General features: G+C 35.1%; 1 protein-coding gene across 3 annotated transcripts in view; it reads left to right on the forward strand.

The window, feature by feature from the left end:
- The window catches only part of LOC137401726 (transmembrane channel-like protein 7), a 49,809-nt gene extending 27,256 nt beyond the window's left edge, over nt 1-22,553 (forward strand). For all 3 annotated transcript variants that reach the window (XM_068088189.1, XM_068088207.1, XM_068088198.1), the window contains 14 exons: nt 1,366-1,447; nt 2,264-2,449; nt 3,258-3,457; nt 4,843-5,000; nt 7,039-7,186; nt 7,449-7,613; nt 8,888-9,078; nt 10,188-10,305; nt 11,010-11,107; nt 14,589-14,778; nt 15,584-15,714; nt 18,975-19,172; nt 20,819-20,897; nt 21,928-22,553. In XM_068088189.1, the coding sequence (XP_067944290.1) occupies nt 1,366-1,447; nt 2,264-2,449; nt 3,258-3,457; nt 4,843-5,000; nt 7,039-7,186; nt 7,449-7,613; nt 8,888-9,078; nt 10,188-10,305; nt 11,010-11,107; nt 14,589-14,778; nt 15,584-15,714; nt 18,975-19,172; nt 20,819-20,897; nt 21,928-22,008 (2,025 nt within the window). In that variant the 3' untranslated portion in view covers nt 22,009-22,553. The remainder of the gene's footprint in view (nt 1-1,365; nt 1,448-2,263; nt 2,450-3,257; nt 3,458-4,842; nt 5,001-7,038; nt 7,187-7,448; nt 7,614-8,887; nt 9,079-10,187; nt 10,306-11,009; nt 11,108-14,588; nt 14,779-15,583; nt 15,715-18,974; nt 19,173-20,818; nt 20,898-21,927) is intronic.
- The last annotated feature ends 1,979 nt before the right edge of the window (nt 22,554-24,532 follow it).

Here is a 24,532-nt window from a genome sequence, read left to right on the forward strand (position 1 = left end):
TTGGTATAGTCGCTATAGTTGGTATAGTTCATATCAGCTATTGCAACTTCATATACATGTACATACCATGTATAGGCATCATAATCAAACTTTCGTTCAATCTGAGCATTTTTACTGCGGTCACGTTTTGTCAATTTTAATCTTAAAACACTCTTGTAGTCAAAAAACCTCAAACATGAGAAGCACTCATAAATGATAGAAAAATACCGATACTTTCTGATAAAATACCGATACTTTCTGATAAAATACCGATACTTTCTGATAAAATACCGATACTTTCTGATAAAATACCGATACTTTCTGATAAAATACCGATACTTTCTGATAAAATACCGATACTTTCTGATAAAATACCGATACTTTCTGATAAAATACCGATACTTTCTGATAAAATACCGATACTTTCTGATAAAATACCGATACTTTCTGATAAAATACCGATACTTTCTGATAAAATACCGATACTTTCTGATAAAATACCGATACTTTCTGATAAAATCTACTAAAATTTAGTATAAGTTGAGTTTTAAGTGACTTTTGATCAAAACTTAGGGAACCAAACAAAGGTGTCCGCAAAGGTGGACAGATGTTTGTTTTAATTATAATAAGGTATTGAAAATAGTACCAGACGATATAAAACTTCTCAATGTTTTTGAATTATCTTTTTTTCTAGCAAAAGGATAACATCTGATTTAAATTTGTTCACTAAATGGCTAAAGCTTTTTGGGCTCAATTTTAATGCTGTTCACAATTTTGGCTAGCCAAATTCTTACAGATATATAGCAGTACAACATACATGTAGATGAGTTTTTTAGCTGCTGTTAGATAATTTTAGGCATTCTGTATAACTCTATGGCTCAAGCTTGCAGTCCAGTAGCCCATAGCACTTTGAGAGCTAACGTCAATAGATCGTGACAATTATTGGCAGTTGAGGTTTTTGTAAATATCCAAATTTTAAAAAAAGTATTTACATATGAAAAAATTGATTGTGGAGAACCACAAATAATAAATTTTTGTTTCTTGTTATTACTCTCCGATGTGACCGTAATTCACTCAGGTGCTGTGATTGCTTTCATAAACCTTTTTACATCTTTCTGTTTCTGTTGTTATTAGAGTCATTCGCGTGTCTTTCACATACATATATCTTCATTACTTAACTACTCGAAACCAACTTGAAAATATCTGCGATTCATTGTCATGTACATTGATTGTACTTTCATTGTGCTGGTCTCTGGTGCACCCTGTTAACCTTCCCCTAGTCTGGCTTACTCTAATCGGTGTTTCACTGTATGTGGGTTACGGTTATATTATGTTCCAGGTTGGTGACAGTTAAACTGCTGACTGACTTATATACATCATTTTTAGAAATGGATGAAGATAAGGAAAGATATGAATGAGATGTCGCTTGTTACAGACTTGGGGTATCGTACACTTAAGAAAATAGAAGGTGTTTATCACATTCGTGCAAACATGTGCTCATATCTTACTAGGATTATTGTCATTACTATTGTTATTAGTAGTTGGTTGTCCTGCTAATAACTATGTGCACAATTATTCTGAGATCTGGAAAGGTGGGTGAGTGGCACAGTGGTAGTGTGCTTGGTTCTGACTCTGAATATCTGGGTTCAACTCTCGTGTGGGGCAATCTTTTTCTAACAATCTTAGTGTGGCTTTGTACAGACAGACACGGCTCTTATTATAGTAAAGATTGGATTATAGTTTTAGTATTTATCATGGATAAATGCTTACTGTTGTTTTTATTCGCACATTTTTAACGAAAATATATTTTGTCCAAAATGGTTGCTTTTTGAATTCGGCTTCTGTTCACTTTAGAATAAAAGCTACGATGAATAATGCAGCATCATTTAGCACATTAAGACTATGCCTCAGATGGCGATACTGAGTTGGTTTGGTAGATGAGTTTCATAACGGATGTTGAAACAAAAAGAGGTTTGGATTTTCCAATATGTCATAACTCCAAATTTTTCTTACAGTATTTTATTTTATATGTTTTTCCATGACTGGTGGTTTATGACAAGGTTTAAGTAGATACGTAGTTGCTCAAATTTTTAGAAGCATTCGCTGTGCATGCAAACAGAGAAGTACTATAATTCTTTGGAAGTTGACTAGTTTTGTTCAGGAGTGAAATATGATTTTTAGATTGACTCTTTGCTGCTGGGCCATCTAAGGCTGCCATGTTTCTAACCTCGTGTGTGAAGTTGTTTTTATAAAAAAATATTATCACTCTCAACTTGATTTTTAGGACAATTTGGTGCAGGAATTATGGAGTATTTCAAGCTACTAAAATGGATGATATTTCTCAATTTGCTGTTATGTATTCCCATTCTCTTCATAATAGTCCCGCAGTTTGTCATATCTCCAATGAGATTCGAGGAACGTTTTGTCAACTCAACCTCGTCATCTTCGCCAGCTCCATTTGTCATGACTAGTAAGTGGTCGTTGCTTTGAACTGTCCAAAAAATACTTTAACAGATGGTAGCGTGTTGCCTGTGATATTATGAAAAGTGTTAGCAGGTGGTTGGTTCACTGGGAAAAATCATGTTTTTTATTATTTTTCAGTAAAAACAGAAGCAATAGTTTTGCAATTTTTATATTTTGTTTGATGATACTTGGATTTATTAGTGGCTTGTGATTTATCATAGCAGTTTTGAAAGAGTGAAGATATTGGTAGGCATGATCTTGACAAGACAATCTTATTGGTTGACGAAATCTTGACTTGACAATCTTATTGGTAGACAATCTCTTGACAAGACAGTCTTATTGGTCGATGAGATCTTGACAAGACAGTCTTATTGGTTGATGAGATCTTGACAAGACAATCTTATTGGTTGACATGATCTTGACAAGACAATATTATTGGTAGACAAGATCTTGACAAGACAATATTATTGGTAGACGAGATGAGTAACTAGTAACCGGCAGGTTGAGTAGTATCGTAATTGTAATATAATTTTAATATAGTGTGATTAACGGACATGATTCATAATGCAAAAGGAATTCGCAAAAAAAGGGCATTTGAGCTTCTCCTTCATTGGCTGGTCACTCTTATTCTGATCACAGAGAAAATGATCTCTCTTTACCATCTCTGCCATTCAAGTAGAATGATTTTAGTTTTGTAACTATTAATTGCATAGGAGTCGTGTGAGTTTTGCTGTTTCTTTTTTTATAAAATTGAAATAAAGAAGTAGTAAAGTGTTAAATTGATGGAATATTCTACATATCATTTATCTCTTTAGCTACAGCTAATTATCCCACTACCCAGACTAGTACTGAGCATGTAGGAGTCACTGGCAGCGCCCATCAGCGGATTCAGCAGCTGAACAGTGTAGTACATGATGAGCAGCTGGGCAGGTACTGCACTGCTCGATACAAGACAGGCCTTAACACTGGTCAACAGCAGTGGTACCTCTATATACTCGATTTTATACAGGGCACTGTAAGTTCTAAGTCACCCTTCTAGAAAACCGCCTTGCACATTTCTCATCTAAACTCTGTCATATGTAATGCCTTCGGAGTTGTAGAACATTTTTTGTTGTGAAAGTTGATAATTTAAGACTAGCTCCAGTTTACTGCTAGTGTTATAACAGTATACAAGTTTCTACTTTTCAGACATGCTAAGTTATTAGAGGCTTGAAGAGCCTTCACTAGCAGAGTGTAGTAATTGACAATACCAGTAGAGTAATAAGTTAGATTGTCTTTAGTTAGGCTGCATTGTTTCAAAAGATTAGACATTACTGTTACGAGTTCGAATCCTGTTTGAAGCAATCTTTTATCCCAACTCCTAACCGTGGCTTCTGACAGACAGTTGGATGGAAGTGGCTCTTATTATAGTAAAGATTATTATTATTGTTCATATGTTTATTATTATCTTAGTGATGATTTGAGTGTCATTAACCTGTTAACTATACTAGGTAATTGGTGTTTACTAGTTGCTAGCCAGTGTAATTTCTGTCAGTGAGTTCTCAGACCTCAAAAGACTATAAACAACCTTTTATATAATTGCCTTACCTTATCATCTTTGTCCTACCGCTTTTGGAACATCTCAATGAAGCAGTTAGCTATGTGTCTGTGCGTGTACTGTTTTATCTTCAGCCTTTCCAGCTCAACTTGCAAGCTGTTACTGACTGTTACAAAATCATGCAGTTGTATTGCATATCCTACACACAGCCTCGACATCCCCTTTTAGGCTTAATTTTCCGTGTCATGTACTTCTGCAGGTGTACCCGCTACATTTTCGGTGTTATAATGCAAATTTTGTGTTTGTAGGAAACTATTTAAAATAATGTTTACTGCATTGCTTTGAGGTCTGTTAGGAGTTCCAACGCTCCATTGAAAAAATATTTTATTTTGAGTTGTTTATTCACTAAATGAATGGTATACGCCATAGAAAAAGTTGACAAGCTTTGCAGGCTGCCAGGTTTACTGGTTTATGGCAAATACAAAAACTTATAACAACTTCCCCTTAAAAGCGATTAATTTTGTAAGCATCCAATTTAAATGCAGAAGTTTGCCATAGCGTATCTCCCTACAGACATTCGAATGTAGATAATTTCTTTGTTTGCGGCGCTTGTAATTTTCTTTAAACCCTCCGCTTTTTGCGAATTTTGTAATGAGAGCTTAAGCTGTGTGTGATGACATCTCTTTTTCTTGGGGAAATCTTATGGAGCCCTATACCTTTGGCCAGATATCTTTGAGCCCAATAATTAGCGATCATTGGTCAATAGAAAGCCAACCGATTGCAGGTGAAAACCAGCAAGAATACTTTTTCTTTTAACTGGAAATCATCATGATTCGAACCTTCGATCTCTCACATGGTTTTAGGGCTACTTTGAGTCAACACCTCTCTTCTATGGCTACTATTTCAACAAGACATCAGAAATTGGAGGAAAGGTTGTCTACCCTTGGTATAACATGACCGTTGCCTACCTGATGGTCACCATGTTCTTCTTCATCATAAGCCTTTCATTCATCGTCGTCAGGTGAAATTGAATAATTGTTTATCATTGAGTCTGGGTTTATGCGCTCATCAGTATCACGTTATATATACGATGGGCACTAGCTCAAATTTTTGTATCTCTATGATATTTAGTAAATTTTCTGCTTTTATACGTAATGATAGTTTATGTCGCATAAAAATTATTTTCTACAGAGTTAACAATAGAAGTGTCACTCTGTTTTTGGTAGCTATGAGTACAAGTTGATATGTGTATATACACGCATACGTGTATATATATATATATATATATATATATACGCAAACATATATACATGTATTATATATACATGTATATACACACATGTATTCACGCGTATATATACAATACAGTGAAACTCGGATAACTCAAACTTCAAGGGACCGAGCAAAAGTGTTCGAATTATCAGAGTGTTCAAGTTATCAGAGCACTGTCACAAGTCCATGTATTTACTTCTTTATTAGTAGATACATGAACATATACAAACTATAATATAAATCAAAAGCACAAATGGCTTGTTTCAAATTAAATGCTTCTAATGTAAAGTTTAAAACGTTTTTTATCAAAAAGTATAGAGATTTTTCTATCACTTGAGATTGGTTTGTTGTTTGAGGTGATGTTATTGCCAGGACGTTTTTTAGATTGACATTGGCAAAACTTGATCGTTGCTGAAATGCTCAAAAGAAAAGACATCTTTTTCTTTTGAGCGTTTTACCCACGATCAATTTTGCCGATTTTTCTTGAAGTTTATCCAAAGATTACCTTACTTTACCTGGCATTCGTTAAGAGCAACACTCCGAGGCAGTTCAATTAAAAGTTTTACGAGGTTTAACGGTACATTGTATATCACTAACGCTTTTTGAATGGATACTTATTGAATGTACACACGTATTCTGTGTTTAGGTCAAACGATGAATAGTTTTTTTAGCTAAGACAGCGTATACGTTTAATTACAATTTTTAAGACGTTTTAAACATTCAACATTCCGACGTTGATTCAACTCGGAATCCACGTCGGAAAACTATTCATCACGGGCTAGCCGGGTCATGCACTCAAGGATTTTCGCCACGCAAATACAAAACAAAAACAACATGCTGTTTTTGTTTTGTATGTGCATGGCGAAAATCCTTGCGCCTGTGACCCGGCTAGCCCGTGCTATTCATCGTATAGTAGTACGTATAAATCAAATTTCACCAAACCTTTAGAACAGTCGTTGACAAAAATATTTTGCCGATGGAGGTAGTAACGACGCTTATGAATTACGAAAAGTTGAGGTTTACCTCTATGGCTCGAAATAAAGTGATTTTCTAAAGCGATAGCAACCGTTTCGGTAGCCGTTGGGCAAAAAACAGTTCGAATTAACAGTGTTGAGTTCGAGTTATATAGAGCCATTTATCATTGCGTGGGAACGGACCAAGCAAATCCAGTCGAGTTAACCATGTGTTCGCTATATCCGAGGGCGAGTTATCCATGTTTCACTGTATATAAACATTTCTAATATATATAAGGACTGATATAAACAATATACCGTATATTGTTTCTAACAATACTTTGTAATATGATTTTTATGATTTTTAAAATTATGCGTAGTGAAGCATTTTTTTTTATTCGAGATTGTACTCTACATTTCTGAGAGTGTCACAAAGATGGTTTGTAAATATGTAGTTATCTATCATTGATATATTTTTTATCACAACAGCTGGTAGTAGAATGTATCTAGTATTATTTCTTCTTTTTTTTAATGTTTTTAAATTTTTTGCTATAGTCAAAATATAACATTTGCTCAAAGTAGAATGTTCCAAAAACTTGATTGGTAATTACTGTTGTGGTTGGTTGTTTGATAGGGTTACATTTGACCTCTGCCAGTCATACTTATGCTACAGTAGTATTGCTAGTACTAGTTCATTTCAGTAGAGCGGATTAAGCATGGTAGATTTTCAGCAATGTTATGTTTTTGTGTGTAAAAAAAGAATAGAGACAAAAAGTGAAATAATCTTTTTCGATACCTTTTAACAGTGGGTTTAATAGAGCGCTTGTTTTACAGCACGTCATCCGGTCTTCAACACAACGCATTTGCTGACCATATGATTTATTATAAACACATAAATCAAGTCTTTGCTGGCTGGGACTTTGGCCTCTACAAGGAAAAAGCTGTCAAAATAAAAAAATCTCTGATATCTCATGAAATAAAGGTGAGGGGATGAATCTGTCTCATTTTAACTGGGCTTTAAAGTACAGATTATGATTTTGGGTTCGTAAAACCATTTGCTGAAGGTTGTTAGGCTTACAAGTCATAAGCATGAAAGTTGTAAAACATGAATAAGTTCAAGGTAAACTTAAGTTTAACGCAAGGAAACTTGAACTCCATTAAGTTTCTTTGCATATTAGTCAGCCACAACAGGGTGTTGACTATTCACTTGTTAGTCAGCTACTTGCTATGAGTTTCTTTCCTAGCGAGAGCTGGAAGAGAGAAGGCGAGCCGAAAGATACAAGAGCAGAAGCAGTCGGAAGACTTGCATAATCTTATTGATACGTCTGTCCGTGTCATTGGTAGTGCTCGGTATACTCGTAGGCTGTGCTGCCGCTGTGTACTACGCTCAGATTGAGGCTGACAAAAGGGTGAGTTAATCATGTGAATGTATGTCTAGCTCATTGTTGCTATATATATGTATATGTTTCAGTAATATTCAGAAATACTTTAAAGTTTCACTGTAAGGCTACTAGTTAGACGTTCCAAGGTTTGACAAATTACATTTTCAGAGAGTGTGTATTTCCTTCTAGTCTTTTAGACAGTTTTCTGAGTAGCGTAGAATGCAGCCAATTAACTGACCTTGGTTTGTGTCATAAAAGGTCAAGCATCATGCCTCGTAATATTCTATCAAAGTTTTATCACAAACCTATCACAGCAGTCATAGTCGCAATCAGCGAAAGTGCGTTCGTCAGAATTGAGCCCCTTTTATTGCACCAACGTTTGTGCATTCTCTGAAAATAGGCTTAGTGTTGATGATGAAATATTTTATTGGATTTCTATTTCTCTGTGGGAACAATTCGAATGGTTTTAACTTTATATGTCTCACTACAAATAGGCTCTTCAGGCATTTGCCTATCACTCAAAATGACACCTATATCCCAAGACACCTGCAGAACATGGCAAAGCTTGTTTTCTACACACTTGTTGACTAGTCACTGCAGTTCAAAGATATCCGCCGTAGGAGTTGTTTGTAGGTATCATATGTGACACTGTTGTTATCTGATACCGTTGTTTGTAGGTATCATATGTGACACTGTTGTTAACTGATACCGTTGTTTGTAGGTATCACATGTGACACTGTTGTTATCTGATACTGTTATTTGTAGGTATCATATGTGACACTGTTGTTATCTGATACCGTTGTTTGTAGGTATCATATGTGACACTGTTGTTAACTGATACCGTTGCTTGTAGGTATCACATGTGACACTGTTGTTATCTGATACCGTTGTTTGTAGGTATCATATGCGACACTGTTGTTATCTGATACTGTTGTTTGTAGGTATCATATGTGACACTGTTGTTATCTGATACCATTGTTTGTAGGTATCATATGTGACACTGTTGTTATCATATACTGTTGTTTGTAGGTATCATATGTGACACTGTTGTTAACTGATACTGTTGTTTGTAGGTATCATATGTGACACTGTTGTTAACTGGTACTGTTGTTTGTAGGTATCATATGTGACACTGTTGTTAACTGATACCGTTGTTTTCAACTGAAACAATGAGCATTTTGGCAGTTAATATAGTAATTGACCTATTTTTCTGTTCAGTACATTTTCATGCCCTTCTCAAGCTAAACCGCAACCCAATACAATTATGCAATTTATGGCAATCATCGATATTTTGTTTGTAGCTGACCTCGCGAAAGGAGAGAGAGTCTGAGATGCAGCAGAGCTCGCGTGAAGTATTCAATGACTTTGTCTGGCAATACCTCCCTTCTGTGCTCATAACTATCATGTACGCCATATTCCCGATCTTCTTCAAAAAGCTAGCAACGCTAGAAAAGTGGTATCCAGCCACGGAGCAAAACATCACCATTGCCAGGTAAAGGAAGCTGTTCTCTCACAGTTTTTTAAATGTTCGTAAGCTGTTAAATACATGTAGCTACATATTGTGCTCCATGGTTTCCTTTGTCTGGTTCACCTTGAAATCTTTCTCTGACATCATAAGCTCACTCACAAATAGCTCTACATTGGCTAAACTTAGTAACCTTCCTGCTCCGTTCCAGCCTGTTATGATTGCTCAATACAGTTGAAATTGATATGCTGTAACTAGTTTATAATCCATTGAACTTTGCAGTGGCCTTTCACCTTTCATTTGAGTAACTCATTTTGTACTACTCAATCTAGTTTCAGGCATAGGAGCTATTCTTTTCTTCACTGTGCGCATGAGAAGATAACTTCTATTTTATCCACTCGGTTTAGTTAAAATTTAACTAGTATAGTTAACAGGTTAATGACACTCAAATCATCACTAAAAGTAACAGTAATGTCTGATCTTTTGAAACAATGCAGCCTAACTAAAGACTATCTAATTTATTACTCTATTGGTATTGTCTATTACTACACTCTGCTAGTGAAGGTTCTTCAAGCCTCTAATAACTTAACATGTCTGAAAAGTAGAAACTTGTATACTGTTATAACGCTAGCAGTAAACTTAAACTTGTCTTAAAATATCAACCTTCACAACAAAAAATACTGTATTTAATACAGTATTTTTTGTTGTGAAGGTTGATATTTTAAGACAAGTTTAAGTTTACTGCTAGCGTTATAACAGTATACAAGTTTCTACTTTTCAGACATGTTAAGTTATTAGAGGCTTGAAGAACCTTCACTAGCAGAGTGTAGTAATAGACAATACCAATAGAGTAATAAATTAGATAGTCTTTAGTTAGGCTGCATTGTTTCAAAAGATCAGACATTACTGTTACTTTTAGTGATGATTTGAGTGTCATTAACCTGTTAACTATACTAGGTAAAAGGTGTTTACTAGTTAGTTACTAGACAGCGTAATTTCTGTCAGTGAGTTCTCAGACCTCAAAAGACTATAAACAACCTTTTATATAATTGTCTTACCTTATAATCTTTGTTTTACTGCTTTTGGAACATCTCAATGAAGCAGTTAGCCATGTGTATGTGCGTGTTCTGTTTTAGAATAGTGGCTCTAAGACTGGGTACAGTGTTGCTGCTCCTCTTGCCCATTTACATCAGTGTAGTTTCATGCAGCTCTTCATCTTCTGAGGCTAATGTCTGCGGAACATGCGATTACTCGGTAACTTCTTTTTGCATTCCTTCACTACGCTCATGGGAAGAAAACTTTAATTCCTTTTTTTCGTATTAGACAAATACAGTCTTTCCTGTTGTTCAGAATCAGCTACAGGTAATTGCCAGTGAAAACTGATAGTAGTCTTTTTTAATTAGCTGGCCGTGTGATAATTGACATACTCCGTAGACGAGACTAAATTTTTGTAGTTTTTCATATAATTGAGATTGACTGTTTACCATTAAAGTTTGCATAGCTGATGCAAATGTTTTTCCAGTGAAACTGCTACATGTAATGGAATGATTTTCTATTTTGACATATTTTTGCAATCATTCTAAAGGTAGTTTTTAATAATATACGTTAGAGCATCACTCTATGACCTCTAAAAAGACTCCTCTGTTTTATGTTTTATTGTATTTTATTGAAAAAATGGTGTGAACATCAAGTTTCTGGGCCGTATAATTTTTCAGTCAAGGCTACAAAAGACTTCATATTTTGATTTTTCCTTTCAAAATATACGAAAGTCGCTTATAACTCTGCGTAGTGGTGTCATAATTGATCGATATCGTTGATTTCAGACATTGGCCTACACTTGGTAAACTCTCCTAAACAACAACCATGAGATGAAATTGTTATGCTGGTCAGTAGCACTTGGAGATGACCTTGGCTTGTCCTTTTTGTTTGTCAATTTCATGAATCGCTTTCTTTTTCAGTGCTGGGAAACTTTCATTGGACAACAAATTTACAAGCTAGTATTACTTGACCTATTTGTCATTGTGGGAGTTGTTTTCTTTGTGGAATTTCCTCGCAAGTAAGTTACCGGTATATAGACTGCAGGTCTAAACTGCACTGATACAACAGTACATCTAATTCATACCACTGCACCCTGCTATCTCATGCATTTTTTTCGTTCATTCTAATTTATACCAGTTTCATTCTAACATATCTATGGATGGGTGTAGCCTCTGATATGTCAATATAAAGTACAGTAATTCATAGTGTAGTCTCTCACATCTAAAACTCTTTAAAACATGATTTGAAAGTTATTGTATGGTTTTTTGGGTTAGCGGAAGGTGCTATATTTTTACATTGCTGCATTCACTGTACCTTCACCTTAAAGGTTGACTTGCAACAAAATTCACATTACAGTTATTTGGTATCATAAGATTCACCATGTCTTACTCTGTTGTGTTGTAGGTGCCAAATATATGGAAATGTGATTACAAGCTCTTAAAAGCTCAAAAACGAACAGTTAATCGCAGCCACACGAGACCGCCGTAGTTTGGATTCCCTTTCCAAAACAGCTCAAATGTGGCGCATTTGTGAGAGATGGTTTCTGTTTAAACTTTCATGCAACCTTATTCGTTGATATATTTTCACAAATATACTTCACGCATTCAATAAAACCATGTCTATTGTTCTTACGGGTCTGTTTTATCGTCATTGTAATGCTGTCACTTTTAGCAGTGATATCTTATAACTTACCGTAAAAATTCATTTAACTTTTTAACCTTACCTCGAAGAAGTACATATCATTGTCTGATAATCATGACGAGCCTGTTGGTCACTTGTGATAATCGAAAAGTGCTGCAAAAATTATTTGCGAAGTATTGGATCACATGATCAGATTACGACTTGCCAATTAGACTAGGCCGAAACAAAACTGTAAAGTAGCGAGCATCTATATTTGATACGGGGTCTTCGGTAAAACCCGAAGTGTTTGTCATAAACTAGTACTACAATTAGTTTTATATTGAGCTTTGTATTGGCCTTTCAATTTACGTGAGAACATACGTGACAAGACGATAACCCAATTTCGTGGCTACGTCATCGAAATAAAGAGATTCCAATCTACGGCGGCTTTTCATTTTTGAGCTTATAAGAGCTTGTAATCACATTTCCATATATTTGGCACCTACAACAGAGTAAGACATGGTGAATCTTATGACACCAAATAACTGTAATGTGAATTTTGTTGCAAGTCAACCTTTAACCATGTCACTGTACATGTAGATACCCAGGAGCATATATTTTGTCTGGGTAATCACGTAATCGTTTTTAGACAATGGCCTGTTTGGTTTGCATACCAGTGCTCATCATAATTAGTGTAAACTCAAAGTTTTAATTAATCTCTGGGGAAGGACAAAATGAAACTACTTGCTTTGAGAGAAAATGTTAAAAATGAAATTGATTGACTCGTAGCATCATTTCCTGTCGGAAATAGTTTTTGACATAAGTTTTTGAGTATAAGTTTTGACAATTTGTCATATTCTGCAAAAAATTAGAAATTTCAGTTCTGCATATACCCTAGGACACTTATTTATTCGCCTCATCTAACTTTCACGTTTTCGCTGAGTCATCCTCTCGCGAAAATTTCATGAGCGAAACTAAACTAGCATAACGAACGAGCGAAAACGCGGAATTCAATAGCTTTGTTTATTGATAGTCCAAGAAACAAATAGCAGCAAGCGATCAAATTGCATTATCGATCTCGGTCACACAATTCTACCTGCGGTTCACAATTACAAACTAGTCCCAAACAGAAAAAAATTTTCTTTTCGGTGAACCGAACCTGAAGAATCTAATTATGTTTGTTCCACTGCATTTATTTTCACATCACTATATTTTCGCACTCATCAGAGCTGCGAAATTAAGTTGCAGCGAAATTTTACTCTGTATGCTACTCACGAAATTAAATACTAGCGAAATATAAGGGTCCTAATATATATAAGGGTAAATATAAGGATATATCATAGTTTGAATGAAGGAAGATGGTGAGTTGCGTAGAAAGAAAAAGCCGCAAGGAAACTTTTAATTGGGAAACTTTGATAGCTTGTTAAAGAATAGATAAAGCATAATATTATTATGCTTTATTATTTATCTTGAGGTGTTAACTGATGTTCTAAAAAAAGAATCAAGGAGATTGACCAACCAGAAGCTCAGATATAGCCAGCCAAACACAGGTCTACCAAAAAACATAAGTGTTTTGGTAATCATCAATATATGACGTATGAAATCGACTTGTGTGCCATTGGTCAATTAAGCCAACTAATGCGCTCTCCTATAACAATCACGGCGTTTTAATTGGTTTAATCCCTGGAAGTATTGAACAATCGAATTGGGCCTAACAATCATTGCTCTGGGTATTCCGAACCAGTCCCTCTGACGTGTAGATTAGTTTTAGCATAAAATAATTACACGCATCTATTATTTCGCAACAATTCGCTATCTTTAGTTAGTTAGGTCGCTATCTCGCTAGTTCAGCTCAGTTTTGTTGTTCTCCCATTTAGCTTCCCTATTCAGACTAATCTTTAGCGCTGTTCAGATTTTTTTAACCATAGCTAATAAATGGAATCAATTAAATCAATCATCAATCTCGGTTATCATTTGTAATTTTCTACAAATTATATTAATTACATCATTTATTCTAGAGGCAGTTATATTATTATTTTGTATAATATGCATTATGATTATTATATTAATCATAAAAAATAATCATAGATAAGATAATAGATAAATAGAAAAATCAAATCAAAAGTTATCGTTTTCTTTTCTTACAGCAAAAGCAGCACGGTCAAGTTATTATTTTTAAAATTATGGCTGTAGTGAACTTACAGTCTGTTAATAGTGACAATAATCATGAAAATCAACTGAATTCTGCAGTAGGTACACAGTAGAAAAATGATGAATGAACAAAAATTCACATTCCCATTTCTTATTCTAAACAAACTGCAAATCGCCGATGATGTATATAGACTATACACGCGCCATTCGTTGAACAGAGGATCTTCGGAGCATACCCGTGGAGATCGAGTTAAAATTTGAAGCACAATAGTCAAAATCTGCTCTTCTGTTTTGAAAAATCATGGCGAGGGGTTGTGGGCAAATGCCTTTACCACACAATGTTTGCTTGATTTTCCTGAGAAACCAGAGCTAGCCTGTAAATTCTTTACTATCGCGAGAAGCGTTTCACATCTCGTAGCCTAAAACAATCATTATACATAACGGCGGTAAGGGTGCGCAACTCCGGCACATTACCAATAAGTCGATTTCATACGTCACAGTTTTCGGGATTTTTGAAGGGTTTTCCTCTGATTCGTTATTAGGTAGACCTGTGTTTGGCTGGCTATATCTCAGCTTCTAGTGGGTCAATCTCCTTGATTCTTTTTTTAGAACATCAGTCAACACCTCAAGATAAATAATAAAGCATAATAATATTATGCTTTCTCTATTCTTTAATCTAGATCTTGCACACTGTGCTTATAGGAAGTCAATAACAGCTGATGTTTCAGGTGCATCTGGAAGAGATACAAAGAGAGCAGTGTTATAATCCGATCTATAGGGCAGGAAGAGTTTGATATTCCTGTCAATGTTATGGATATAGTCTATACCCAAACTCTCTGCTGGGTCGGAACGTTCTACTGTCCCCTCTTACCTTTTATCACTCTCTTCAAAGTTATAGTTTTCTTCTACGTTAGAAAGGTAACCCACGAAATAATACTATCAAACCTTCTGAATTCCTGGTAATGTGGAGGCATGTATTACCTATTTCTTGTGTGTATATATTTGCGTGATTTATGATGTGTGCTTACTCAGTTGCTTACTTGCCATAGTTGAGTAATAATTTATCCAAGTTATCGTTGACATAGAAATTTTATTATTGACAAGTGAAATTAAAACCTTTAAGAATTAATTGTATCAAGAACAAGTTGCTCATGGAATAAGGTTAGCACAAAAATATTTTTGTGGCCAGGCAGTAGCCATATGACCGCAAAGCAATTTATACGGATAATAATTTGATCTGTTAATAAAATCTTTCGACAAATGACAAAACTTAAAATAAGGGTATAACGCAAAACGCAATTCTGAATAAAATTTGCTTTTTAAGCAAATTTGGTATGTGTAAATGTCAGACAAAAGATTGAGTTCATGTTTCAAGCATTATGTGTGCTTTGCTGTTGCGAGAGTGACCCTAGTACTAATGTTTCGTAATGCCTCTTGTTTGCCTCTCGTTTTTCCTCCAGTGTGTGTCAATATAACTTGCCTGTTTATACCAATAATTGGTAATGGATGATTTTTCTGGTGTTAACTGATCGAATTCATAAGGTACTGTAACAGCCAATAAGAATAGCGAAGAAGAATTCAAAGAAGCGCAATTCAATCAAGCAGAAAATTCAAAGTTGGTGTTGGAGCATATTATCCATGCTGAGACATTACTGCTACTATATAATATGAATCCTTTAGCCTTAATTAAAATGTAGTAGAGATGTTGTCACCTTTTTTGTAGCTTTCGCTGTTTCACAACCAGAAGCCAGCAGCTGCGCTTTGCAGGGCATCCAGTATGAACCTGTTCTTCAAGTGTGTACTCACTGTGTCCTTTTTCATCTCCGTTGTAGCTGTTGGCATTTCTATCGGAGTGTAAGTAAAAATACACAGTTATGTAATAAAGCTATGCATGCTGTAGGCTGCTCATTGAAAGTGTTCTATTTATTTAGTGGTGTGTCTCGGTTAATGGCTTGAAAGAAACTAGCCTCTGTTGAGCCCAACATTGCGTGTAATTTCTGGCTATATGAATGTGCGTGCATCACGACTGCTTATGACTGACATGAGACTCCCAACAACTTTATTCCAGAACAATTTCTTGCTTGGGTTCGTGCTAAATCTAGTTATAGGTTTGCTTCCTTTGGTCTGTTCTTTGTACATGGGGCTGTTGAAGTGCTGACAACTACACATTTCAAGTGCTGACTACCCAATAATTCATATATACATAAATTATATATTGAAAAATGGTCTGTTTCTATATTTTTAGTACGGCTAAAAATGGGAAATTTGCATGTCCTGTTTTTGTAATTTTGAATTAAGCTTAACGAAAGCATAATAAAAATTGTTTGTAAAATTTGGCTGACTTTAGATCCATTGCAAGATGTTATAATGCTCATATTGATAGGCCACAGTGCAAAAGTGTAGAATTAGTTAGAATGTCACCTTTCCGTTATCATACTTATTAGATTTGTTGTTATGAAGAATATTAGGCTACATTTAAACCATAACTGTCACGTACAACTTTTATCATATTTACTAGGAAAATCAGACACGCTGATTCCGATTTTGTACTCAAAATAAAGATTGGTACACTAACCTTCAAAGTCATTAAAGCATTTCAATATCTGTCTCGAAAACAACACAATCGGCATAACAAGCTCCGCCCATGAATATGTGACGTAGCCTAGCTTTTTAGGAACGGAAGTTAGGGATATTTAGTCTGATTTAGAATAATGGAGATGGGTGTCTTAAAACCCATTATTATCTAAATTCAGCCTGTAAACTAATCGCATTTTTTATAAAAGGTAGATAAACTATTTAAAATTGCTCGTAGCTTGTTACATGATGTTTAATAGGCGGAACGCCGAGAAAAATGAGATGAAAAAAGAGCGATTTTATCACAAGCTAGCGTTGTTATTGCGCTTTTGTGAGCTCATTTTTAGATATGCAATGTTAGATAGCTTATCTACCTTTCAGAAAAGACTGAGATTATATTGAAGGCTGAATTTAGATAATAATGGGTTTTCAGACACCCATCTCCATCATTATAAATCGGACTAAACATCCCTAATCTCCGTTCCTAAAAAACTAGGTTACGTCACGTATTTATGGGCGGAGCTTGTTATGCCGATCGTGTTGTTTTCGAGACCGATATTAAAACGCTGTAAAAAAGCCTTTATTACTCTGAAAGTTAGTGAACCAATCTTTATTTTGAGTACAAAATCAGAATCAGTGTGTCTGATTTATCTAGAAAATACAATAAAAGTTGTACGTGACTATTATGTCGCGTACAACTTTTATTGTATTTACTAGTTAAACAGTTTAACAATGTTATTCAAAGCTTCAGATTCCAGAAAATGATGTGGTGCCAATTCGTTCCCAAAATATTAAGTTTTAAGCTAGTTGAATGTATAGTTATTTACATAACTATAACGACAAGATTCCGTATCTGTCAGTGACCCCGATTTCTGCTTAAGTGTATGACTAGCAAGCAATTATATATTGTTCGTGTAGAAAATTACTCCTGATTGGAGTTGTCTGTAACTATTTTTTCATAATACATCGTCTTTGCCTTCGTCATATTTCATTCAAGGTTTATAGCGTGAGCATCATCTGTCCTTCAAGATTATGTAAAGTGCACATCACATTTGCTCTATAGGAGTACATGGTTTGTATTGGACAAAGATACTGATCAAACACAATAATGATGTTTGCCACATATGCGTAATTGTAGAATTATTAAGATAGGTCATATACAGGCTTGCGCTGCAAGGATGTTAGTAGAATATGCCACCAACACACAGAAACATGTTTAGACACAAATGTATGCACTTATCCACATACAAACAAATGCGCTTGCATACACACCGTGTACGCATGCATATACAAGCATACTTTTACGCTACTTCGTATGCAAACACTCTCACTGGTTCACACGCAGTCACAGACATAGGTATACATATATATGTAGATCGCATTTACATTTAAACACCTTTACAGTTGTTTTATTTTTTCTTTTAATTTATTTCAACTGCATAGTGCACTTTTCTCATGTTATGAAGTTTTAAGGTTAGAATGGTAATCGTTGCTCTATGTTAAATAAAAATCAATTTTCTGTGCAGAAACTTTTTAACACCCAGGCAACGCCGGGCATTCAGCTAGTATGCATACACAGTGCCCCCTCAGCATACAACTTTCATCCGTTTCAGGGCTGGCATCATATGGTGAAAAAACCGTATGTAGGGGTATAGAAACCATATTAATTGTATAATGCAAACATCCCCTGGTAAAAATCGTCAAAATTTTCTATAAGTGATGTACATATTAAAAATTAGTAACAAAATAATATGTTAATTTAAGTAATTATAGTTACCTACAGTAACTTTATTATAATTATTGAATTTATTGGTTATGATCTGCATTAAAAATTTAAAATGTAACATTACAGTGGGTTATGAGCAGTACTACATACGGTAGAAAGTTCTTACCTTCAAGATAGACGTACCTATAATGAAAACTTTGAATTCACTTGAAATTAGTTTAGCCTACTAAACACACACTTAAAGCTAAGTTTTAGTATGAATTTTCAACTATGTTACTGAATTTCAACTATCGCTTTATCGCTAAAATTTTATAGCTTATCAGTTTTTACTATAATTTTTACGGACCTGTTTAAAACATTTTTCAACCTTATTCGGTAAGAAAACCTGAACGATGGTGTTGTCGTGATGAAGCTGAATTTTGTTAGCAGGTTAAGGGAAGTTGTCTAACCACTGGACCTTCTGTATGAAGAAACCGCAGCTCCAACTTTGTTACTGGCTTTGAAGGGAAAATATTACCATTTACACACGGGAATTCTCTTTCAGCCGTCGCAAAAATATTTTCGGCGAACCGCTTTTCGGTGTCTTTCTTATTTTGACGTACGTAATAAGCACACTGACTGCCAAATTTGAACTCGGGGGAAAATTCTGATGATTTCGCATGGTGAAATAAGATTCGTATGGTGAGTTGAAAGAATCATCATGCTCCACTTAGTAAGGTGAAAAGAATCATATATCAGGGGAATCGTATTCTGAGGCTGCGCTGTATATGTAAATCGCCGTAGTGAACAACTAATTTTTGTCTTTATGTTACAGAGCGACGCCTTCTCGAACCTGTGGACCTTTTCGTATTCACAGCTCAATAAATGACCTGAGGAGTGAAGAAGACAACGTACCCTACTCTATGTTTGGTGCTATAGCTGAGGCTATGCTTCTGCTACCTGACTTCCCTAGAGACTTGATCAACATCCTCGGCTCAACTCCTGCTTTGGCGACAATGATAGCCACTCTTTCGTAAGTGCTGGTTAAAGTGAGAAATGGTCTCTGCGTGTTATTAACACTTTGGGGCCTAATATATATTTCTCCAAGTTTGTCATCGTAGTATATGTCCTGCTATAGCTATTAAAATCTTGATATTTAAAATATTGAAAAATCCCCCAGAACCTCCTGTTCTGGAGGAGAGGAGCTTCCCCATAAAGGCGTGGTCACACGAGCACCGAACCGATGTAGGATCGGTTCAGTTCGGAGGCTGGTTCGGTTCGTGGCACATGTCACACGGCCACCGAAGTAACTTCGCTTCCTAGATACCATACGTATAGAGACAGGACACGGTTTCATTAGTAGTTTTTATGTATTTGAGTTAAATATTTCTAGTATAAACAAAAAAAACTTTGAGGAACAATTATAAATTATAATTACACAGCAGATTTATTAGAACATCATTCAGCTGCTCAAAATAAATCACTCGAGGCCACTCGATACAAAGATTTTGCCAACCCTTCCCATCAACATAATTATTTTTTTTTATTAACATATGAATGTTTTTCTATGTTGAGTACATAACAAACAAAAACAGTCTCTATCATAGTACTGTGGTTTTACATAAATAAATCAGTCAACGATACTTCATCAGGATGAATATGACACATTACTTATATTCTACACGAAAGAAAATCACAATTCTCTTACATTTATGCAAAACTTAAGTGCAACATCTTACATTTATGCAACACAATCATAAGTCCGGGTGAACCTTGTCGTAAATTGCTTCATGTGGTTTATTTAACGAAATAAAACTATCGTCCCATTTCTTTTTTAGCATTACTCACGCGAACGTAAGTAGAAATGTGACGCGTGCTCGCTAAAATTCTAGAATTTTAACCAGCCAATAAGAGCAAGGGTTCGGCACGAAATTTTGAGCAGGACTGAAAAGGTTCGTTTCGGCCAGAAATGTCTTCGGCCGAACTTTTAACAGCTGAAAGCGACGTCGTTTTGCGTCATTTAGTTCGGTTCGGTGCTCGTGTGACCACGGCTTTAGACTATTCATCCAACTGGGCGTGGTGATTGATAATAGTGAAGATATTCATTACATCGGGTAAAATATTACATTACATCACATCATGGGGTTATTAACCAGCGTCGTTGATCCTAACTATCATAAAGCTGGCTCCAAACCCAGCTATTGCTTTATTAAATATTTGGACTACTAGCTTACCTGGGAACTTACACAAATTCATTGGGTATTTATTTACCCAATGACATGCAATGCCAACCCCTGCGTGTAACGCTAACCTCGGCGTGCAACGCCTGGCATTAGGCTAGTATATACATACATGTATGTATATAAGTTACAGGTAAAAATTTCTCTGTCTATGTATAAATAATTGTTTGGGTAAAGCACTCGTCTTTCTGTGAATATGATTCTCAAATAAAATCAGTTTGCATATGAAATGAATAAATTGGGATCAGAATGTTCATGGGGAATCTGTTGCTTTTCTACCGGTGTAGAACAGTGCATACATTTACATCTGGATTGTGGTATGCTCATTGACAGCATGCTCGCTACGAAAACCGTATTTCATCGGTGTTTGTAATCACGTAGTGTATTCTTTATCGGCTGGATTACCTATAAAATTATTGATAGTTGTGTATATTTGTAGCTTAACAATATATGTGTATTCCGCACGAACAAATGGACAAGTGCGGCTAGTGGAGCTTCTCAGGGACACTTTAAAGAGAGTAAGTTGACTGTCAAAATACACTTCTCAGAAAATAATAACAAGCGCAGGTCTTGTGTTTGGAATTAGTCGGCGGAGTCAGCCAGCCACAGGATCATCGGAGCTGTCAAAGTTTGATGTTATTGTTACTATCAGAATAGAGGAAATATTGGTGAAAAAATGGAAACCACAAAATTTTAAGTGTTGTTTGAACTAGTAAGAGTTATTGGACCTTTCAATATATCTTGTTAGTTTGTACTAACGAGATATCTTTCTACTCTATATATATAATGTATATATAGAGTAGAAAGATATCTCTATATATCTTGTATATAGTGTATATATAGAATAGAAAGATATCTCTGTATATCTCGTATATAGTGTATATGTAGAATAGAAAGATATCTCTATATATCTTGTATATAATGTGTATATGGAGTAGAAAGATATCTCTATATATCTTGTATATAGTGTATATAGAGTAGAAAGATATCTCTATATATCTTGTATATAGTGTATATATAGAGTAGAAAGATATCTCTATATATCTTGTATATAATGTGTATATAGAATAGAAAGATATCTCTATATATCTTGTATATAATGTATATATAGAATAGAAAGATATCTCTATATATCTTGTATATAATGTGTATATATCAAATTAATCATCAATTTGTATCTATTTATACCAGTGTTGATGTATCTATTACTGTGACTGGCTTTGTAGGAGGTTAGAGTCGAACTCCATACTCAATAGATATGTATAACTACTGTAAATAAATGAGTAAGGTGAATGGATTTGATGGATTACTGAGATGTGGATATGGTCGTAAGAGAATGCTTGTGGTTATTTAGGGATAACCAAGCTATGAGCTATCTGTTTTGTTGAGTCTCCGAGAATCATCGACTCGCTGTAATCATGAGGAAAGCTCGATCATTATTTTTCTCTATTAATTTCAGGTTTAAATTCATTCCAGGCTTCCGGTAGTTTTTAAATCAGAGGTAGCTGCCATAGCAGAACTATTTCATAGCTTGTGTGTTTGTTGCAGGAAGAAAAAGATAAGCGATGGCTGCTAACCAAAGTGAACAGCACCCTGCGTCAAGAGCTTTCACTGAAAACCTCAAAATAGACAGGACAAAATATTTTTGTTCTGTTTCTCCATTTTGAGTGAATTCCGCTTCATCTTTTTTCAATAGCTGCTGATTCCATGTTTTTTTGTTTTGTGTTTTGTGAACAAAATTTTTAAACCCGCAAAATCCCACTGAATCTCTCCACTAACTGTTTTTCGAGCTAAATCTTTGTACCACAGCGCTATGTTTTGTACTGCACTTGGAATTTTCTTTGTTTATACAGTTGTTTTTAAACTATGCAATGCAACTCAGCAATGGTATCGGAATATTTACAATGGATTAAATAGTTATTTTTGTATTTGTAGTAGTATGTTTATTTATGATTATGGTCAATTTGCTAAAATATTATTGTCCATAATGAGAAAGCGTAGCTAATTTAAGAGCCTTGTTTCGGTTTCAAAAGATTCATAATTGATATCACCACTAATGAAAACATTGCACGATGATTTTTGGTTTTTAGGGTGTTTGACCATTCAGGCTGGATATTTTTGTATACCACACACTGCTTTTGAAATTATTCCTAAAGTACACAAATGATGTTGCCTGTGTTGCTTAGATTTTTCTCCCAGATGGCCAGTGAAGGAGGTATTGCGTCCCATCCAATAGTGCCAGTCTAGCAGCCATAAGTGGAAACCAACTCTACTCTCTAATACAGATACATGTACTGTTAACAATGTTAAAAACAAACAGAATTGCACCCACTTGGCTATATATTTATCACAGTGTAACTCCTACAATTAAATACGTTATGATGACTACCTTATTTGGCCTCCACGATTTTGTTTAGGATCTACAAAGGTAGATGCCGATATTGAGAACTCTGACTTGGAATGCTATAAAAAATTACAACTGTAGATAATACAACTCGTCACTTGCGTTTTCACAGCTATTGCTGATGCGAGATCTACAGAGCAATTTACACCTTTATAGCATTTAGTAGGTATTTTCGGCAAACTAAATTGATCATCATTGTGAAAGCTTTCTACATATACATATGTGGATGCAAGGTGCTGGCTTGATAATCATCTTACAACCTAATAAGCTCGGAGATCTAGAAAGCTAGTCTACCGGGTCTCGAGGAATAAATCTCTGGAAACAGATTATAAGATGGTTGAGAAATTCAAATGCAATATAAAATAATAGTAGTGTGTGGAGTCAGGTGACATAAAATATTATTATATTAGTTTTTTTTATTGTATGAACTTCTGATGCATCATCCCACAAACATAAATAGCAATATGAACTTTAAAATTTTTTGTTTGCAGATGATAGTGTAACCTGCAGCATACAAATATACTTTGAATGATCACTTTTAAATTCATTTCTCTCTGAAAATAAAGCAGCTCCAAACGTTAAACCAAAATTTTTAATGAATTAACGTAATGGCTCTATCCAAGCCACCCGAACACACAAAATAGGTTTCTGGCTCAGTTTATGGCATTGTAGAATTGACATCAAATATTGGGAATATTCTTCTAATTCTAAACTCAGCTGATAAATTGCAGTGAAATGAATCAAGCTCCGTTTGACAAAGAAGCTACCTTTCTTTTCCATCGCAATTGATTTTAACAGTAAGATGTCTCACCTTTGCACGCTCATTGTTTAGAATCCTGCTGTGGGAAATTCCCAGTTATTGGAAGGTCATTGGCTAGATTAATTTGGCAACTAATCAATTATTCAAAGCCTACTAGAGATGTGCATGTATTTCATTTGTTGCTGGCAGTGTACTGGTAGCTATTGGAGATGTACTATGTACTGCTATGTACTGGAGATAAATAAGCATTTGGGAAATTTTTGTGTATATATTTTTTGATCGGCAGTAATTTCATTTCGAACAAGAGTTTGCCAAATTATGCCATCTATACATCGTATACAGCATTTATATTATGCCATCTATATATATACATGTATATATATATTTATATAAATGTATATATAGATCTCAATGTTTGTTTGTTTGTCCGTTTGTCTGCCAATCCGTCTGTCCAACTAGAGCGATAATTTTTTAAGAATGGGAAACCTGCGGTGAACTGGATTTGAACTCACAACCTCCAGTTCTGGGACAGCCAATTATCCAGCACAGTTGGGCACTACACTGTCCAACTGGCGATACCATGGAATAAATTAGGCAGATACTTATAATACATAGCAATCTTTCATGGCTTCACTACATCTGCACGCTGCAGCTAAAAATGCGCCAAGTCATGACAGAAGAAAAATGTGTATCCATACGGGAAGTAAAATTGGTTAAAGTGACCTGGCATCAAGACTTGCAATCAATTGAAAGCTGTCGTAGGCACAGCAGCCTGTACAGTATGACACAGACATAAGCACAGTACACAGAAATAAACTAAACATCTTCATTTAAAAGTTAGAATAGTATATGTTGTATATGTTGATTAAAAATAAGTTTTCTGTGCAAAAACCTTTTTATTACCGATGTGTAAGATATTAGAATATCTCAAAAAAGAAAACCGCCAGAGTTGACCTAAATATGTCAGCCTTATACGACAACCATTATCT

This window comes from Watersipora subatra, chromosome 1 (assembly GCF_963576615.1).
Source record: "Watersipora subatra chromosome 1, tzWatSuba1.1, whole genome shotgun sequence".
NCBI classification, from domain to species: domain Eukaryota; kingdom Metazoa; phylum Bryozoa; class Gymnolaemata; order Cheilostomatida; family Watersiporidae; genus Watersipora; species Watersipora subatra.